At 43.2% G+C, this 20,326-nt stretch overlaps 3 protein-coding genes across 6 annotated transcripts; all 3 read left to right on the top strand.

Annotated features, from left to right (window-relative positions):
- The first annotated feature begins 464 nt into the window (after positions 1–464).
- Positions 465–20,064, top strand: LOC4577660 (long-chain fatty acid transport protein 4). Of its 4 annotated transcripts, none has more exons than XM_061659464.1 (11): positions 465–555; positions 8,405–8,837; positions 11,967–12,355; positions 14,491–14,604; positions 15,483–15,645; positions 17,986–18,187; positions 18,308–18,500; positions 18,586–18,664; positions 18,737–19,006; positions 19,150–19,240; positions 19,312–20,064. In XM_061659464.1, exons 2-11 carry the CDS (start codon positions 8,641–8,643, stop codon positions 19,618–19,620), a joined length of 2,007 nt encoding a protein of 668 aa, XP_061515448.1. In that variant the 5' UTR covers positions 465–555; positions 8,405–8,640; the 3' UTR covers positions 19,621–20,064. The 4 variants fall into 4 exon arrangements, with proteins under 4 accessions (XP_061515448.1, XP_061515445.1, XP_061515446.1 ...); XM_061659461.1 differs by lacking the exon at positions 465–555 and adding an exon at positions 4,601–4,910; XM_061659462.1 differs by lacking the exon at positions 465–555 and adding an exon at positions 4,639–5,162.
- Positions 471–1,231, top strand: LOC133393656 (cytochrome c oxidase assembly factor 4 homolog, mitochondrial). The gene is made up of 2 exons (XM_061659466.1): positions 471–555; positions 623–1,231. Exons 1-2 carry the CDS (start codon positions 481–483, stop codon positions 734–736), a joined length of 189 nt encoding a protein of 62 aa, XP_061515450.1. The 5' UTR covers positions 471–480; the 3' UTR covers positions 737–1,231.
- LOC1271088 (uncharacterized) lies at positions 736–1,231 on the top strand. The gene has a single exon (XM_564060.3). The coding sequence runs from the start codon at positions 736–738 to the stop codon at positions 1,162–1,164; it is 429 nt and encodes a 142-aa protein (XP_564060.3). The 3' UTR covers positions 1,165–1,231.
- Positions 20,065–20,326: the final 262 nt, after the last annotated feature.

Here is a 20,326-nt window from a genome sequence, read left to right as displayed (position 1 = left end):
AATTTAAAATGTATGCATATGTTATTAGACCAATAGCTAAAGAGTATGGAATTGGTGTGCAACGCAGAGGATCGTAGTTCAAATCGGCCGCACGCTCGCAGCAGTTCGAGTATGTGGTCAGGCAAAACGTCAAAGCAAACTGGCGTCAAGTAAGTTTTTTTTACGAAATGCTTGAATTGCTCAAAAACCCTCGCAAAGACTTGCAATAATGATCGCCGAGCGAGAGAAAATCGCACCGATTTGGAGCATTGGCGAGCTCACGAAAACCGGTCTTTAGAAAGGTCTTTTCGTAAAGGCCTTGTTGACAGTTGTCAGATTTGTTTACAATCGCGAAGCAGAACACAACAACGCATTTTCCCTCCTCGTTTTCGGCAGCTCGCCGCGTCCGTGCAGCTGCGTTGTGTTTCGTAAGCGGCTTACCGGGTCTGCTAAATAGTCGTTCTTACCTCATCTCCCCCCAACAGTGGCCCCAAATCTATCATGTCCGATGCGGTGGATCCCGTCGAGCAGATGCTAAAGAGTACCGGCTGCCTGAATCTCCACTACAAGGTGCAGGTAAGTGTGTGTGTGGTAACCACGCTCCCCGTACCTAGTTAATGCAAGTCCTGTGCTATTCCTTTAGGAGTGCATTGCCGAAACCGGCGACTGGCGGCTCTGTCAGGACGTAGTTAAAGATTTCAAACACTGCATGCAAAATTACACCGACAAGCAGCGGGCAAAGTATAGCGGGAAGTAATGAGCGCGCTGCTCCGGAAGTTGTTCGCCACGGTAGGAGGTAGTGTTGTTGGTGGTGCGCCCATGAAAATGGTGCTGGTAGTGCGGTCCGATTTAGGGCTGAAGAAGGGCAAGATAGCGTCGCAGTGTGCACACGCGGCCGTACTGTGCTGCATGCGGGCAGCGTCGGCGGGCGGTGATGCTGCGGGTAGGGGCAAGATGCTGGACGCGTGGTTGCGGCAGGGCCAGCCAAAGATAGTGCTTAGGGTAGATAGTTTGCAGGAGCTGCATTTGCTGACGGAGCGGGCCGAGTCGAGCGGGGTTATTGCGGAGATTGTGCGAGACGCCGGCCGGACACAGGTAGCGAGCGGAACGGAGACCGTACTGGGGCTGGGGCCGGCTCGTACCGAAGCGATAGATTCGTTGGTCGGGCATTTGAAGTTACTGTAGTGGACGTGTGTGCTGGTTCTTAAATGATGTGTTCATTAAGTAGATCGATTTATTGTTGAATTTGAAACGTTGACATGTATTAAGTTAGCTTACATCCGAAACAGTAATATTGTACGTGTAAACCACTAACTAACAAACCTTTTTATTAGTTAGATTCATTTGTACGACTGTAAGTAATGTTTGAATTAATTTATCGATGCTTAATTTAAGTCGTAATTTTCACCTGTTTAAGAAAATTAGTAGAAAGTAGTTAAAAGTAATGAAATAGATGTCAATCTTACCTTGATCTTCTCTCATGATTTTGTGGATTAAGTATAACGGAGTTTGAACTCGAACAAAATTAGTTCAACTGCTCATTACATCTACGTTCATAGATAATCTTAAAGTAGCGATTTGAACTAACTTTGCTTAACCTTCGTTTCTATAACCAAAACTACACCTTTACTTCTATAACCACCTTCCCGGGTAGGTCATACATTTTTAACGGGATTAGCCTTTTTTTTGGTGGAACAATTTATTATTTTAACTTATGTTATTGTATTCTATGATAAAAATACAACTGTATGATGTATGGTTTATAGCTACATAAATTTAATGCATAAAAAATAGTTCAACTGACACTCATAAATCGCCGTATATTCCTGATTATCAGGCCAAGCATTTCAAGGTATATAACTGAAAAAGAATATTTAAAGCTACACAACATTTGGAATAGTATCTATGTATATGAGTATATGCATTTTAATTGATATCATCACAAAATTAACGACTTAACCGAAACCAAACCTGGTTATTGTATGTATTACCTACACGGGTAGGTGGTCATAGAAGTAAAGAAGAAGTAACGTGGTTTAAAGAAGTAAATCGAGTGTTCAATTAAAGATATAGTTAAAATTTTCAAAAATTCTGATTTTTTACTATAAAATTAAATACATCTTTTTCTAGGCATTGCTAAAATTTGATGTCGATAGCTCTATTGTATCAAATTACGAATTATTTAGTATCATGGCCTACAACTAAACATGGGTTCAAGCCTACAATGGACTGTCCCACCGGTAGCAAGGACTGACTCTCCGGCTGGGTGGTAATGAATTAACTTTCGAGAGTCTGTAAAAGCCGGCATATCCGCGTAGGAATTACAAGAAGTGCTTAACATAACCGGGGTGGGTGGTTATAGTACCAAAGTAATGCACTAAACTAGGAAGCAATTTCTCTTGCCCGCATTTAAAATAAATGTTTGAGAAGTTTTTAGTAAACCCGATAAAAAATCAAGTCAACTTTGTAGACTAGAAGCAATTATAGTTTTTTTTTTAAGATTTTCGATTTTTGACGAAATAGCATTTACAAGGCGTGCGTATTTCACAACATGAAACAACACACCAACTACCTGTTGCTTCAAGATGAGTCATGATGAGGGAAGAAAATTTAAATTCATAAAATGAAATTTTATTGAAATCTTCCCATAATTTTGATTTTTTTATTTCTAAGAAATTAGTTACATGATCTTATGTTAATTTTGATTAGCCTGCATCGAAAGCAGATGAAATTTTCTGCTATGATAAGATTACTTGCTGCATGCTGCGTCGATCAAACGGTCGTAACATGTCGATGCATTCAGCATCACATTCCTCACACATATTGCCTAACGGTGCCAATGACTTTCGCTTTCTGCGACAGCCGGGCCACATTCTCTGTGACCTAGGTCTACAGGAGGCGGGTGACGGCAAAAACGGTTGCAAAAAAAGCAACTCCCAAAGAAAGACAACACCCCGCGTCCGTGTTTGTGTTACAGGCCGCGCGAGTGAAAGAACGCAAGCATTAAATTAACGTTAATCCGCATCCGATGAGGGACAATTGTGAGCTCGGATGTGGTGATGGTGCGTCACAGCGTGCGATGAGCGATGAGAGTGCATCGAAAAGAGCCCGGCTTTGGGACGGACGGAACGATGTAAAGCGAATGCCCGTGCTACCCTCATCCGTTCCTGTATCGTACGACGCAGTTGCCGCCACGCCACGCTCGTTCCAATCATGCGATCGCCAAGCATCTCGTAGGCGTGCGGGCCTCTGGTGTTGATGGAGGTCGAGAGAGGAGGGCTGCTAGGGTCGCGCGATCTGAATGAAGGAAACAATAGCTCACTTCCACCAATGTGAATGATATCTTCTGGTTGCTTTTTTCTCCTCTTGTCTCTCTCTATCTCGCTGTTGTTATACGCTGAACAGCACACAAACCACGATACAGTGGGCGACATTAAGGCAAGGGCGCTGCTCAGAACTGTTCTGGATGCGTGGTGGTGTTCTGGGAGTGTTTGCCACACTGATCGGGAGAAAATGTAACAGCGGACAACTTAGGCTTTTATCATTTTCGTAAAATATTTCTATTATTTTGAAGCAATTTATCTATTTTAACGCATATATTTGATCACATGATCATCTAATGCAATTCCATGCATCGGGAATTTTATATCTCTTCAAACGAATTTTCTTCATGACATTTAAAAGAACAGAATCACAGTTTTATAAAAATTCTAAGAAAAATACCTTGTGGAATATCTCTAGAAGCTGATAATCCTTATCTTAAGAAACCAAGTCCACAGAAGATGCGATCATAGATCATTTCAATGTTTTGTATCTTGATCTTCCCATGATATTGTAATTAAGCAGGGCAGGCAGAATGGAAACATTAGACATTATTTCCATTTATAATTTCAACATTTCAAGAACATCAACTTAAACGAAGATCATATTAGTTGATCTACCATCTCATCTCTTGTGCACGTTATTCTTTGGATAGCCATAGACATCAATAGCATATTATAATTTTCTAGAAAGACTTGTCTGCGATTTCGTTTTAATATCTAATTAAAAATAGTCTAAAGTTGCGAAGTTCAGCATCAGGTCAGATCAATCTGATCAGTCCTACGAAAATCAGTTACAAAGTTGATCGTTCTCTGTGATAATATCGTGTATCTTTTCATCTTGTTTTTGTGTCTCTCTGCTGTTCTGAATGCTGTGGTTTTGGATAAATCATTCCCTTGGTCTTGCGAGGATCATTGAACGTTTCAATGACGCTAGATGCTCATCTTCAGACCAAGATATCATTTGCACTTGACTATGATATAGCTTCTTGAAGAAGCCTTACAACGATTTAACTCTGTATTTCTCTGTTGCATCAACTCCGTCACGCATGATTGCTTTGGTTGGGCCAATTTAATGGGCCTCAGAGTGGTTCAAAGATTGGCCATATATTTCATCATAATCATAAATGTCTAAGTACTTCCTTTACTAGTTTGTCATTGTATATACGCAAAAAAATAACTCTGCTAGAAAAAATGTATGCCATAACGCGTTAGGTCCCTTCAAACAATCCCCTATCGACAACACGATCCATCTATGCCGTCCTATTCCCACTGGGTCGCTTCCAATCGGCCCATAGTGCAGCGTTCCGCGTCTACCACCCGGCCAATGTTATACAGTCCCTTTTACCAGCCGGTCGTGCCGGGGGTGTTGGGTTGCTTTCGCGACGTTCAAACAGTTGATCTTTGTCTGCTAGCGTGGTCGTGACATCTCGCGCGAACGCTGCGATCACATTTGCGCAGAACGCGCGCGCCCGTTCTCCTCCCTTGCGCGCAGTTTCAACGTTTCTGTCTGCCGTACCACCCACTCGAAGTCGTGTGTTTCGGTACGGTGATTCTACACGAAGAACGTGGATTTTTAAAAGCAATCCCCTTCAACGCCGAAAAACATAGGTGAGAGAGTTTCGGATTCCGGAATCGTTGTGTGCTTTTACTACGGAGGATGTGGTTATCGGAATGACATATGGTTTCTGTGATAAGATTAAAGCCCTCGCAGTGTGTGCGTTGTGTGTTGGCTCACTGTTGTGCCGAGATCATAAGCCGACCCTATTGCTGTGAAGTGCTTGTTTCGGGAACGTTATTGGTAGGGTAGAACGGAACAGTCAAGTCGGGGTCGGATGTGATAGAAGTAAATTGAAAAAAAAGGTAATAGGCCGACTTTGTGCTCGAGTTTCTGGTGTTACGATTGCCACTCGATCGTTGGATTGTGGATTGTGATACACTGTTGAGTGTGTTTTGAGGTTTGAGTTTCCAGTTTCCGTCTCTTTCCCATCTCATTAAGTCTGCGTAAAAACCTTTCAAGCATAACAATGCGGATCAACAACGTTGAAACGCAGTGGAATGCCTGTGACTGGAAGACATTGGAATGGGCATCACCCTGCTGATGATGATGATCGTCATCACTGGAAGTGCTGCTGTTCGCCACATATATAACACTAAAGTGTTACTAATTGTGTCTTTCAATCGAGTGTAGGTGGTACTAAGTGGTAGTGTGCACGGCGATGCATGAGCTAATGTCCCAACCGCTAGTGCATCATAGCTCCAAGGTGACCGACTCCGGCACGTTGTAGCAGCTGGAATAGCAGCAGTCGGAGCATCCATGCGAATGTGCGACATGTTGTAATTGAACCCAACGGATGTGATGCCCTATCCTACCCTCTCCCAGTACGACCGAAATGGTATTGCATTGCATTCTGGTGAAAGGTTTATGACGGTCCAATGGCCGCGCCAGTAGGCGCCTCTGGGAAGTGGGTTAATAGCTTGCGAATGTTTACTACCCAATCAAGCTTATCTCTCGCCCGTCGCCTGTCAGGTTCATCCCGGTATGTTCTAGGGTGTGATAATCGTTATCGCTCGAGGAAGGAAGTGATCGTAGACCTAGAATGCTTAAGTCCAACCCTGATACTGGCCGGTGCTAAAGTCCACCAACGCACCTCGGCTGATCTCCGGACCTGAAAGATGATCTCGCTCTACGCTATGCATTGGTTTGACTCGGACCATAGTTGTTTGGCCAAGCCCCGGACGTGTCAACCGGCCTGACCGTGTGTGTGTGTGCGCCCGCGAGACATACAACAGCGGCCAATCAGGCACGTCCGGTGGACTTTGAGCCCGTTCGGCTGATCGACGATCGTCTTCCAGCCATGGCGACGACAACGGACGACCCGCTAACTAGTACCGATGATGATGGTGCGCAATATCTCTGCGAATGCTCCACACTCTTGATCAGCTGTTATGATCGTGCACGCCCGTGTGGACAACTCGCACTTGTCGAGAAATCTATTTGGACCTCGGCGGAGCTTTGGCATAATGTCCAGCGCGCCTACGCGCGCCATTCCCCGGACGCAGGGCACGCGTGTGTAGCAGAAGGTCTTCCACAGCACCCTGAACTTGACGCGCGATAATCAATTGCATAGTCAGTTAACCTTCCAGCCAACCGGTGCTTAATTAAATTCCCGGCACATGTACACGCACACACACATCGAGAGCGTCGCATTAGCCAAGTGACAGTCGTGTGGCCTCCGCTCGCACTACCTCCAACGTTTATTTACATATGCCGCTAATGGGGTGGGGCGGGATCACCCGAAATGGTTAATCGCAATGAATGGGGAAGCGTTTAGTAGTAGGATTCGATCATTAGCACGATTACGAGGACGCACCAGCAACGTGCCGTAAACCAACCGTTCTCTTTTTCTAGTGGGTATGCATTTTGATTAGGGTAATTGATTAGGGCAACGGGATGGTTTCATCAACAGACACATCGCGGTATGTGAGATTGTGTGAGGATGGTGGGCGATTTATGCAAAGAAGTATGGCACAAAAATGTTGAATCATCGTTTCGTTCAATTGAACATGTGCTTATCAAAAAGCCACAAATGTGTAGAGTGAGCAGAAGCGTGGAGTTAGAGATGATGATTATATTCTAAGGAACGTAGTCTAACAAAGATGCTGCTAAGATGTCACCATCCTGGGATTTATTTCAAAGACAACCTTGTAATCAGGGACTATTGCAGAAGCTATCTTGGGTCTGGTAAAAATTTCCAACATATGAATCTATCTGTTTGCAAATCTGATATTCAACCTATCTAATTTAGGACATGATCCTGAGCGTGTTCCGCTACTTGAATTTATTTCTAATTTTGTGCTGGAACTGATACTGAACCCATTCCTACCCAGGAACTGATCTCTACGCTATTTGTTCCTGTGCAGGAACAGATTTCGACCCTATTCCGATGTAGGGACTGATTCTGGACATTTTATAATCTTAGAACATCGTAGAATCTAGGGACAGTTCCTTGTCTGGAACTTGTCTCGAACATATCCCAGTTATGATCTGCATACTACGTCTGCTGAGGAACTGACAGGGTTCAGAACTTGAATCAAGGCTGCAACTGAACAACCGTTTCTAAAATTAATTGATCTTTCTGTAGTCATTGAAACCTTGCTCCAGTGCCTCTGGAGAGCTTCCTGACAGTTTGACAGCCTCTTGACTGGAGAGCCGACGTTCACAGAATACCCATCCCCCTCCTGCTTCGCCAGTCCATGTACCCAAGCATGGATATGTGGTGACATATGTTACCACGAACAGGGACATACGGATAGGAGTTGAATAGGAGAGCCTATATTATCCCTCAGAGCAGTGGCGGATCAAGGGTATCGGGCGGAACGACGAGTTGAGGCCCTCTGTAAATGGTAAATGTTGTTGAGGGGGGGGGGGGGAGGGGGGAGCGGCACTAAACTTGCTGTTGGGAGATTTAACAGTAAACTTGAAATGCCGTCGGGGCCCCCTTCGATCATCAGTCGCAAACTCTTAAATTTTTGCTGACGGGGGGGGGGGGGGGGGGTGGGGGGCTGCAAATGATTCGCCAGCCTCGGGGCCCCATCGGCCATCCTTCCGGGGGCTCTTGTCGCTAGTACTCTGTCCATACGGCATACTATAGAATGGCGATCTACGGGGCCCCTAAATCGGCGGGGCCCCAGGCGACCGCCTAGTCCGCCTACCGTTAGATCCGCCGCTGCCTCAGAGGAGCTACAGATCATATCCCATTGCAAAGCATATGTCCGGTTTAAAACGAATTCTAATCCTGGAATGGATACCGTGCCTATCCCGAGATTGGAACTGATACTGAACCTATCCTACGTCAAGAACTAATCTCGAATCTGTTCTGAGCAACTGATACTCTGAACGTCCGTAATGGTTCAGAGACTAATCCAGAATCCATATCGGTCTTGGAATGATCTGATGTTGATCTTATTCCGATAGAGATCATACTGATACTGTTCCTATCCTTCTCACGTTTCCCACTCCAAGAATAATTTCCACGTACTTTCTCAACTAAAATTTGTAAGGCGATTTGCATTAAACATATTTTTATTTATTTTCATTTCAGATCTAAATCATCTGTGACATCAGTGTTTAAGTGTTCGATTGAAGCTCACTCATCCGTTTGTAATCTAAAGCTAGGGGGCACATATCCCTAAGCTCAATCTCAGACCCCAGAATAGGAACCCATCCACTGAGTGCAAACAACATCGCCACATCCGTCTTCCCCTCGGTTCCGGTGTGAAAACCGGTGTGATACGAATCATCCCGCAGGAGCATCGCACACCACCAGCGGCTGTCAAAATGTTGGTCGAGTTGAGCGTGAAGCAGAAATTTCTAACACTGTGCGGCATCACAGCTGCCGCCATGGCCGCATCATTAGCGATCGGACAAAGATTGATACCGCAGTCGATACTGACCGGTGTCGTTTTTTACCTCATTTCCGGCGAACGGCCGTCCACCGTGTACGCGTCCATCGTGTCGCTGCCGCGGGACATACGGTAAGGCATATACACACATATATGGGAGAGAACCGATGAAGCATTTAAGAAGGTGAAGCTGTGGACGCATCTCGGTAACGGTGTCGCCTACAGTCGCATGCACTTTGCTTGCAATCTGCTGCTACTGATGATGATTTATGTCACCTCCCCCGTTATGATACCCGGCGTGGTGATTGTTTCTAAGTAGAGATAACACGTTCTAATGCGCGCCGAAATCGGGCCAGGATTTCGCCGGGAGTGAACTGGAAGAGAGAGTGAGGGAAGGACGCAACTTTGATTCAATTCTCGTCGCGCGCTCGCATATCGTTGAAACGTCGAAATTGCACACCACAGAACTAGACGCCGGTGCGGTGCTGCAGCGCGGAGCAGGTTTCAATTCCTAATGACGTGCGAAAGGGTCGTCCTCCCCCTTCTGTCATCCCGGGAAGGGAAGAGAGGGAAAAAGAGGCATAATGGTCATGCGTAATACCTTTCGGCTGTGTGCATGTTGAGCGACTGGAAGGGGTGAAATTTCTCTAGGCCATCCAGGGTTCGGGCCAACTCTCCGCTGTATCCGTGGCAGTTGGCGAACAACTCGTTAAATCAATGCCAAATTACAGCCGGCTCCGGTCGGTAGGTTATCTCATGCATGCACGGTCCCTCCGGACGGGGGCAAAGGCAAGCAATATTGCTGTGAGGCTTATCTTATTGGGGCGAGTGCAGTGCTTGTGAAGCGTTGGTTTCGCGAGTGTTAGCAGTAGAGATGATACCCTTCAATCAGGGTTTAGCGCTCAACAGTTATCGCATGTCTGATGCGCATACAGTTGGAAGCGAGATCAAACGAGGTGGAGAGGTAATGGGTTGAAATGGTCGGGATGTTGAGAACTTTCTTTTTCTGCTATGGGATGGTAGAAGTGGAGTAGAAGGAATGTAAATATAGGTCTCGGTTTAGAGGTATATTAGCAAGTTTCTATTGTTTTTTGCGCTTTTATGCGGCAGAGTGTTGAAAAACCGGGTTTTATTTCCAATTTTCGCGCCTCAAACTATTAGAAACAAGTAGTAAAAATTAATATTTCCACAAAGAACAAAGCCATTGCCCTCAAAGTAGTGATGGAAAAGGTACTTGTTGTTAAAACGGACCCAATATTTTTTAATCTAAAAGTTACGAAATCTATAACTTAAATTTGTTGGCGTTTTGAGACGTTCTATACTTAGTTGTATAATAATGATTGATTCATACAATCATACCCTCTTGCCTATTCATTACAGAAAATGGGACTCAAGAATCTTAAGTATAATATAATAAATCTTTGAAGATTCGTGAATATCGAGAGAGTCAAAGACAACTGGAGTCTATATGACCCAAATATATTTATTCCAATTTGAATAAACCCCTCACCAATTAATGGGGTTGGTAGTAAAGGTGTGCCAAATGAACAAGAACCGTACGGTTCATTCAGTTCACGTGAAAAAAAATGAATGAACCGGTTCACAAGAAAAGAACGCTATGGCTCTTTGGATATATCAATTTATGATCATTTTGAAATAATGAACAGAAAAACCTTCCAACATTCGCAAATTTAGAGTAAAAACAAGACATGGCCGATTTGAAACTGTTTGTGTGAATCGATCTTTAGTGTCAAATGATAGATTGTTAATATTGGTTTGCTTTTCATGCAATCCGACCAAAGGATTGATAGTTCTACCGATTTTCTAATAGTGTACTGATTCACAGACTTTACATGTATTGCTGTTTGCAAAAGAACGAAAGAACCGAAATCACGTTCACAGCAATGAACGTCTCGGTTCACTCTCGTTCACTTAAAAGAACCGAAAAGCCCACCTCTAGTTGGTAGTTCATACGCGTTTTGAACCCATGATGTGCATATCATTACGTACTTTTGGTCGTTCGTCTTGACAACCCTACCACGGGCTTCAACCTCAGTGGGCAACGATCAGGGCTTATGAAAAGGCAAATTTGAGCGTAAATTCAAAATTGAATGCAAATGTTACCGAGAATACAGGGTTTTACAAGTCATTCTGCAATGTGTGCTGCATATTTTGTCGAGCACGAAATTTACTTTGACTCCTAGTGCGTACTTGGACTGGTCCAATGCTAATTTTATCCCGCCCAAGTTTAATTTCGACAGCCCTATGAAGGTGCAGGTTTTCCTATGTTTTCTACATTATTTTACACATTTTGACACATGTATGCACAAAAACTGAAAGAGGAAAACTTAAGCTTTAAAATGATGTGTCGTTTGACCCATAACTGAGTCGTTTTATTCACTGAGTAATTAGCGTTTGAAAATGCTCTCCAAAATCGATTGTTAACGAAACGTAACGTGGCTTTGATTTGACAGATGGGGCTACACTGTGGCGATCGAAATGTAAACACTTTTTTTTTTTTTGTAGGACCTCGTGAGTTTTGGACAGGTTCTTCTTATTCTTTTTGACTCAACAACCGTTGTCGGTCAAGGCCTGCATATACCACCACTTGTGGGGATGGCTTTCAGTATCTTTTGGATTACCACCCTCCATAGCAGGATAGTCAGTCCTACGTATGGCAGCACGGTCCATTTGGGGATTGAACCCATGACGGGCATATTGTTAAGTCGTACGAATTGACGACTGTACCAGGAGATCGGCTAAACAGGACAGGTAGTGGGCGTTAATCACCTCCCTTAGATATATCTTTCGCACTTATACACTGCACGTTTTGGACATAGCTTGATATTTAACGATTCTTAGTATTGAAACATTCGGAATGATCACGATTTCTTATCGGGAAAAAACAATGAAATTGCTCTCTATGCGAGATTTTACTCGTTAAGTGGGGTATTTGTAGAGCATTTAGAATTGATCGTTATGCGAAAAATTCGTTGTAAGGGGTACTCGTTATGAGGGCTTCCGCTGTATTTATTTTTACAATTTTAAAATTGCCGTTTTTTTTTGTTGCGCTTCGCAAATTGCATCGCGTGCAACGAGGCGTGTCGCAAATTGTCGTACGATTATGGAGATAACCACCTCATGGGCAATCATGAAAAGGGGTTCAATTACCGAAGAGTGTGAATAACAATCTATCGCTTTATGTGCACACATTAGAACCTTATTTGAAGAATATTTCCTTAAATCTTATTTCCTTTCCAGCACGGCAATAATTTTCCTGAAGCTTAACCTCTGCCTGTACCGGTACGAGCGGGCCGGCGCCACAGTCGTGCAGATCTTCGAGCGTGTGGTCGCCCGCCAACCGAACAAGGTAGCGTTCCTGATGGACGATGGGCAGCTTACGTTCGCCCAGGTGAAGCAGCTGGCCGACCGGGTGGCGGCCCACTTTTACGCGAAAGGTTTCCGCAAGGGCGACACGATTGCGCTGCTGATGGAGACGCGGCTCGAGTATCCGTGCATCTGGCTCGGCCTCTCGAAGGTCGGCATCGTGACGGCGCTGATCAATTCGAACCTGCGGAAGGAAACGCTGCGTCACTCGATAACGGTGGCTAATTCGAAGGCAATCATCGTCAGCACGGAGCTGGCCGGAGGTAAGTGATAATAGAAACTGTCAATCAATCATCTTGGCATCAGCCCTGCTTTCCCTTGTTCGTGATTCGCTGTGCTCGGTGAAAACCTCGACCGCCGGGCCTTGTCTTATTCGGTGAAATAGGATTCTTGTTTTACCGATTCATCGCTTCACTGGGCAACTCACCCGTCGCACCGATGTGCCTAGGAACTTCATTTCCCACAAGGATAAGGAGAAAAACTGCTGTGCTGTGCTGTTTGTATGTGTGTCTGATTGCACAAAGCTCAGGGATACCTGAACTCCCAAAACAAGCTTGCTACTTCAACTCGCAAAAAAACGGCCCGTCAATACTCCTTCGTTCGGAAGGCAGTAGTGATCTCGGAATGCCATTTTGCGGTCATCAATCGTTTGTATGCTCATTGTCAGTCCCTTTAGCTTGGCTAACCGAACACAGGATTGGTAATCCTAATGGGGGATACGTTTTTTTCCTCCGCGTTTGTCTTCGGGCCTCCGAAAAAAAGGAATAGAGCACCTTTCGGGCAGGATTCATCCGTCCATCAGGAGGCACATTTGAAATAGGGCACATTTGATGCATGTCCACTGCTCGAATGCAGCAATCAGTTTGTGTGTTGTTTTTTGCCCCTCCGCCCCTGACGAACTGCATTGAGACAGGATTGAAATTGAGCTTTCGAGCGATTTTTTAATTAAAAAGTGAAGTGTGTGCTCAAGTTTGCATAACGTTTGCGATGCACTCGGAAATGAGCATCGGTTTTGGGTCAGTTTATGGAGATGCGAAAAAAGAGCCCGGATAATTGAATAATTCTGCGAATGATTTAACTAATCAACCCGAACTAATCATACAAATCGCTTGAAGCTAGGTGCATCGGTGAATAGATGCAATTTTTGATGGACATCTGTGCTTTGTTTTGTTTCCGTGACTGAAGTTGGGTGTAGGTTAGATGAGCTACTACAGAAGTATAATTGTGTAAGGTAACCAGGGGCGAAGATGAGGGCCAAGATTTAAAAAAAATCAAGCATTTAACGTAAAGATCTAAACTACTGGTTATAACAGTGTCAGCATTGAAAAGCATTGAATCAAAGGGGAGAAAATAGAATGCAAAATTAGTTACAGAACCTAAAGGGAACAACACATTAGGGAAAATAAGAAGGATTTATGAAGAAAGGTGTAAAAAAGTAAAACATAACAAAACAAAATACAAATTTTTAAAGAAAAAATACAACATCGAATAAGAATGATAAGTAAAAAAAAAAAAACATAGAAAGAAGGAAAAAGTATGTAAACATTATATCTCCCTATTGAAAACAATGAAAAATAGGAGAGTGAAAGTACAAAACAATATTTATCAAAATGAAATATCTATCTATGTTTATGTATGGTTGAATCTATCTGTCTGTTTTATTGTCATTTATTGTTTTCTTTATTTGTCCATGTTTATTTTGTTCTACATTGTTAATGTTTTCCTTTATTTGGCTTTATTAGCTTTTTCATTGCTTTGGTTGTTCTAACTTCTGTGTATGTTTTTTGTGTCTTTCCTTTTCTATTTTTCGTTTTCTCCTTCGTCCACGCGCTTGTCATTGTGAACTTCTTGGTTTACTTTAGTGTTTATGTTATGCATTTGTTGTACGATTAGTAGTTAGATGGTTAGTCGTTTTAAAAATGCAATTTTTTTATAATAAAGGAGTCCGTCGTACTCTGTCGTATTTTAAATATTAAACTTGAAACATATCATAATTATTCAGGATTCTAATTTTGTTTTTTTGTTTTGTTTTTTATTTATTTTAAAATTATGTAAATTATCTTTATTTTACGTCATTTTCTCGAAGCTCGTTTTCTATAGAAATCAGCATCACGTTGTGGTGATGAGTTAAAGTCCCCATTTTCCAATCAGATTACATAGAAAATAGCTTCCACTAGAGTACCTTAGCAGTGCAAAACAAACAAACAAACAAAACCTCTCCCCGTCAATAACTGTAGGAAGTAATTAAGAAATCATAACCCATTCCCTTTCATCGGTTCCCCAACCTTAATCGAGCACACTCACCGCAATACACACACACATACACACAATCTCGCCACAATACACCGTTGGAGAAAGGGCGAGTAAAAATCGTTAATATTCTCACTGTCTTTTGCAGCGATCGCCGAAATAAACGAGCAGGAAGGCATAAAAGGCTTGCCGGTACATCTATTCCGCTCCGACGGTGCCCCGGACACCGCCAGCAGCAGCAGCAGCAGTGACCCATTGCCAGGTAAATGAGTTTTTATTCAATTTCACTCAATTGCTGCTCTCCTTTTGAAAGGGTGCTAAAGGGGGTGGCGGCAGGAGGACAAATTTTCCTCTCCCTGCGTTGGGCTCACCTCTCTGACCCAATGGGAAAGGATTTCCAATTTTCCCCAGCGTCCTTTTAAAGCGCTCGGCGCGCTTCAATCGTTCGTCGCCATTCCTTTACCTTTCGCTTTCCAGTATCGTTCGTATTCATGGTCACCGTACCGTGACCGAAACCGACAGTCCTCCTCGGCACTGCTCGAGGACAAATCCACCTGGAGAGCGTTTAAGAACACCCTTCCCTACCGAGTCTTGCTCCCGCAACATTCCGCTTCGGTGGGGACGCTCGACGGTCTGCGTGAGACAGAGCGCCAAAGGAGCCTGTCCGAAACCTCTGCTGTTTTCCCATAAATTGCACACATCTCGATTCCGATGATGAATATTCGTAACGGTGCCTTTTCTTTCAACCTTGGGCGCTCAAGCCCTGGGAACCGAACGGCCACGATAGGGGAGGACGGACTTCTTCTCCCTTTGCTTCGTGTCTGCTGGCATGACTGGCTGGTTGGCTGGTCTGGCACGAAGTTTTATCCTGGTGTGAAAGGTGTGAATCGCTCTCTAGGAGTTAGTGGTGGTGGTGTACTCCAACACACTCACACCTCACTGCTGCCGAGGGAGGGCGGAAACGTACAGTGTGTGTCGCAGCTGATGGAGCTGGTTCCCACCACACACTCAGAACCACACATATGTAAACGTTTGTGCGAACGCAAGCGACCGAGCGAGAGCACCTTTTAATGCGATACGATATAATTGATAATCATAAATCATCTCTTCTCACGTGTGGTCGCAATTTTTCTGTTTTAGATGCCGAAGATTTAAGGCTCAGCTTGGATAGTAGCGGCAGCAGTAGCTCAAACGTAGATTTAAGCGCTATCCCGAATGATATATCACCGAAAGATAAATTGGTTTACATCTATACGTCCGGCACGACCGGTATGCCGAAGGCGGCCGTCATCACGAACCTGAGGTGAGTTGCGTTCGGGGGTCTTTCTTTTTTGTTTGTTTGTTGAGTGTATTCTTGCGAGTCATTTCTTTGGGGTGCTTATTTACTGCGCCTGGTTGCGAATTTATTCCTATCATTGTGCAGTGGATGGGTTGTTGAAAGCTTGTTACCTTAATAGTGGAGTCATCATTGATGTCTTTAGTAATAATTATTGCGATTCTAAATTCTCTATTGAAATTGTACGGAATTCCAGTCTAGCGAAACAAATATCTGAATCACATATTTAGTGAGAATCAACTTAGTCATCTCTTACTTCAAGGGAAACAGTTAATGTTGGGGTTAATCTGAACATGTCATGAATATCAAAACAAGAAAGTTCCCAAAATTGTGAAGAACCATATATCCCGAATGATTCTAAATTCATTATGTGGCACTTCAAATGATCTAGATTCTTGATTATTGAAGTCTTATCAAGCTTTTTGAGGGTTCCTGAATGTGAAAAATGAATGATTCATAAATCCTTCAAATCTCTGAATTAATGCAAAATCTGCGCCGCTTTCGTAATTCATGAAACACGCGATTCACGAACCGTAAAATATTCCACCAAAAAATAATTAGGCATGAGTTCAAGATTTGAATTCGATTCTGATTCGATTAGCGAATCATATGGCTATTTGATCGTGATTCAAATGAAGTGAGGCAAATGAATCTTTACATGGGTTTCTAAGTTTGTTTCGAATGTGCACATGAAAGAATATGATGTGGAAGAACTGAAACATTATTTTGATGGAAATACAACATTTGAAAGCTGTTGAAAAACATCTCGCTAGCAAAGAAAAATGTTGTAGACATTGAAAATTGGCTCGGAAACCCCTGTATATGAATGTACCGCTATGAGTACAGATTACGGCAAATAAAATTATGCGCTTGAAATATTGACAGTGTTGTTAAATATTAAAGCAATTTTAAAACAAACTTAGCAAGAAATGTGATTGATTTTTACGGGATTTTCCTAGTCAACATTTTTTTGATTGCCTGCGAGATGTTTTTCAACAACTGTCAAATGTTGTATTAGCATCACAATAAATTTTCCCGTCTCTACCGTCTCAACCGATCCGTCTCAAGCTCGTTTGAGTTGCACAGTTCTTTTGTGATGTGTTGAAAATCATGCGTAAGAATTGTAAAATTATTGTTATGCAAATACAACATTTGACAGCTGTTGAAAAAAACATCTTGAAGGCGGTGAATAATGATGTGTACATTCAAACATGACGTGCAAAACCCTGTATTGTGTATACCTTTAGGCGCTTAGCAAGGCCGTCTAGAGATAATGCCGGTATTGCGAAAGCAATCGTTAACAATTATTAGTCGTTAAAATTTAACAATAGTCGTTAAAACCTACTCGACTGTGACATTGCGAACGCATTGAGTTAACGATCGTTGAATGTAAGGCGTGTAGTTTACATCGCTTGTTACATGCGTGAGTTTCGACGAAGCGTCTGTCAGCAGTGTGATATTCAGCGAACATAATTATTACTATAAACATACATGAATATATTACCATTGAATCTTGCTGAAGATAATATCGCTACGGTCGTAAATGAAACGGTTAATCGCAGAAAATTGCGCATATTTAGTTAGTTGGTTTGCTAGCATTAACGATGTAGTTCCTAAGACGTAGTTAAATAACGTTGTTGATAACGTTTTTGTCTATAACAATGAAGCATTACAGTTAGTAACAACAAAACCTTATAGAAAATTGCAATTAATGTTTCCAGTACATTTAATAATGCTATTTTATCCTAATCGAAGACGCCTAAAACTATGAAAACAAAATACAATAATTGCTTTTAGCAATGTTTGCTTACTTTTAGGCGCATCAAGAAAACGCTTAATTTCGGCAAAAAAATTCTAATTGGATCCCATTTTCCACCTATCCGGATCCGGATCCGGATCCCTCTATATCAATGAAGCACTACAGTTAGTAACAACAAAACCTTATAAACATTTGGAATTAATGGTTCCAGTACATTTAATAATGCTACTTTATCGAAGTTATCATATGTTATATATTCACTAAATCACTAAATTGATGCTTCCACCAAACTATACCCATTTTTTCAAAATAATTACTGAACAAATTTGTTGAAAGCACCCTTTACTTCTAAAAAAGCTCTTCTCTTTTTCTATGAAGTGTCTATCGTTGTCATCCTCACGACAATGTATGTAGCCACATGATTCGTAACGGCCCTGTTGTGCTTTATCGCTAGTGTCATTTGTCTTGTGTGACCATCACTCACCACCTGAAGCAGAATAGAATCTAAAATAAAACAAACTGTCCTCTCCCTCCACCACCCCGAACAGGTACACATTCATGGCCCTGGGCTGCTACTACATGCTGAGCTTCCGCGATGACGACATCATTTATAATTCATTGCCGCTGTACCATTCGGCGGGCGGTATGATCGGTGTCGGCAGTGTGCTGCTGTGCGGTGTGACCGCCGCCCTGCGCAAAAAGTTCTCCGCTTCCAACTTCTGGACGGACTGCATCCGGTACAAGTGCACGGTAAGTGAGAGGCTGCCTGCCTGTTTGGTACCTAAAAAGTTTTTTGCTTGTTTGTGTCCGATTTTTTTTTGTGTGTGTTACAATTCAAACCCATGTCCACCGTCTGTACTACCGTTGCAGGTGGCACAGTATATTGGGGAAATCTGTCGCTTCGTGCTGATGACACCGCCGAAACCGACCGACACCCAGCACAGCGTGCGGCTAATGTTTGGCAACGGTTTGCGGCCCCAGATTTGGCCCCAGTTTGTGTCGCGCTTCAACATTCAGCAGATCGGCGAGTTTTACGGCTCCACCGAAGGCAATTCCAACTTGTGTAAGTGTGGGATGGTTTTAATGTTTAATGAGAAATGCAATTGAACTGATGTGAGTCTTTGTGGCGTTTTTTTGGGTTGTTTCAGTGAACATCGATAACACGATGGGAGCGGTCGGTTTCGTTCCCAACTTCGCCAAAGCCATCTATCCCGTAACGCTGATAAGGTAAGCATCTTCATGCCATTGTTTGTATTTATTTAATTATGATATTAATCTCCTTTTTCCCCCAATGTACAGATGTGATGAAGAAACGGGTGAGATTATCCGCGGCTCGGATGGGTTCTGCATTAAGTGTAAAGCGGGCGAGCCGGGCGTTTTCGTCGGGAAGATCAACCCGAAGAAGGCATTGAACTCGTTCGTTGGGTACGCGGATAAGGCAGCCTCGGAGAAGAAGGTACTGCACGACGTGTTTCGCAAGGGCGACATTTTCTTCAACTCTGGCGACATTCTGGTGCAAGATTTGCTCGGCAACTATTACTTCAAGGACCGAACGGGCGATACGTTCAGGTACGAGCGGGTACAATTGTGCGCGGGCGCCTAAAAGTATGCAAAAAATACAATAATTGCTTTTAGCAATGTTTGCATACATTTGGGCGCATCGAGAAATCGCTTAATTTCGGTAAAAAATTCTAACTAGATTCCATTTTCAGATGGCGCGGTGAGAACGTTGCCACATCGGAGGTTGAAGGAGTCATCACCACGATCGTCGGTTTGAAGGACTGTGCTGTGTACGGTGTTGATGTAAGTTTATTTGACGTCATCAGTGTTATTTTTCTATTAATGTATATGTCCTCTTATCACACTCAAAACAGATCCCCGAAACGGAGGGCAAAGCCGGCATGGCTGCCATCGTCGACCCGGAGGGCAAGGTGGATCTGGAGCAGCTTGCGGCCGGCATTCGCGCTAGCCTGCCCGCGTACGCCCGGCCACTGTTTATACGCGTCCTGTCCGAGGTGCCGATGACGACGACGTTCAAGCTGAAGAAGCGCGACCTGCAGGTAGACGGGTACGATCTGGGCAAGATACAGGATCCGATCTATTTCCTGCAAAGCAACGGCACCTACCGACGGTTTACGGCGGACGATCACGAAACGATCAAGAGCGGCAAGGCGCGGCTATAGTGAGGCTATGGTGGGGCTGGAGTAGACAGGCTTTGTAAAAAGACTGGCGATATGTGCGTGAAGCGATTCCATTAGTTGGGTGTGTGTTTTTTTCTCTTTTAGCGTGTAGTTGTAGGTGTACTGTAACGGTACGATCAACACAAAACAAAAAACAAAACAAGAAAAACTAAACAAACCAAATAATAAGGAAAAACAATGGACTGAAATTTCTATCTTTGAAGATACTGAATCCCCTTCGTATCTAAGAGCTGCACACAATCTCGATTGAAAGGAGTGGGAGAGACAGAAGGAGAAGAGAAATTAGTCTCTAATATCGTTTGTAGGACACGTTTTTTTGCTGCATTTTGTAATTCATGCTCGACGGTTGGTTGCGCCAACCTGGTAAGAAAGCTTAACCAGTAGCGATAGTAATAAAGCTAGTGTCTATATTCGTACAATACTCAACGTGAGTGTGTATTGCAAGGTGTATTCATCTAACATATCCGAATTAATGCTTTTTTATTTGTTTAATTAAACGTTTATTGGGAAAAAGAATGCAAAAAGTGAAGGATGACAGGCGCACTTGACTTTTAAACGTTTTGTTGAACTAATCTCAACTGAATGTATTTATGGAGCCCCAAACAAAAAAAAAGGTTTGTTTTGTTTGCAAAATGCATAACAAACCTTTGTGTAAAAAAAACAGGATCAAAATGCGCAATAAGCTACA

This window comes from Anopheles gambiae, chromosome 3 (assembly GCF_943734735.2).
Source record: "Anopheles gambiae chromosome 3, idAnoGambNW_F1_1, whole genome shotgun sequence".
NCBI classification, from domain to species: domain Eukaryota; kingdom Metazoa; phylum Arthropoda; class Insecta; order Diptera; family Culicidae; genus Anopheles; species Anopheles gambiae.
Note: the sequence above shows the minus strand (reverse complement) of the source record. Positions and strands in the feature narration are given on the sequence as shown.

Excerpts from the sequence above, each read along its gene's own strand:
- LOC133393656 (XM_061659466.1), top strand. The coding sequence starts at position 481 with ATGTCCGATGCGGTGGATCCCGTCGAGCAGATGCTAAAGAGTACCGGC. Across the intron at positions 556-622 it reads ATCTCCACTACAAGGTGCAG|GAGTGCATTGCCGAAACCGG; the intron begins GTAAGTGTGTGT and ends CTATTCCTTTAG.
- LOC1271088 (XM_564060.3), top strand. The coding sequence starts at position 736 with ATGAGCGCGCTGCTCCGGAAGTTGTTCGCCACGGTAGGAGGTAGTGTT.
- LOC4577660 (XM_061659464.1), top strand. The coding sequence starts at position 8,641 with ATGTTGGTCGAGTTGAGCGTGAAGCAGAAATTTCTAACACTGTGCGGC. Across the intron at positions 15,646-17,985 it reads GCCGTCATCACGAACCTGAG|GTACACATTCATGGCCCTGG; the intron begins GTGAGTTGCGTT and ends CACCCCGAACAG. Across the intron at positions 18,665-18,736 it reads TATCCCGTAACGCTGATAAG|ATGTGATGAAGAAACGGGTG; the intron begins GTAAGCATCTTC and ends CCCAATGTACAG.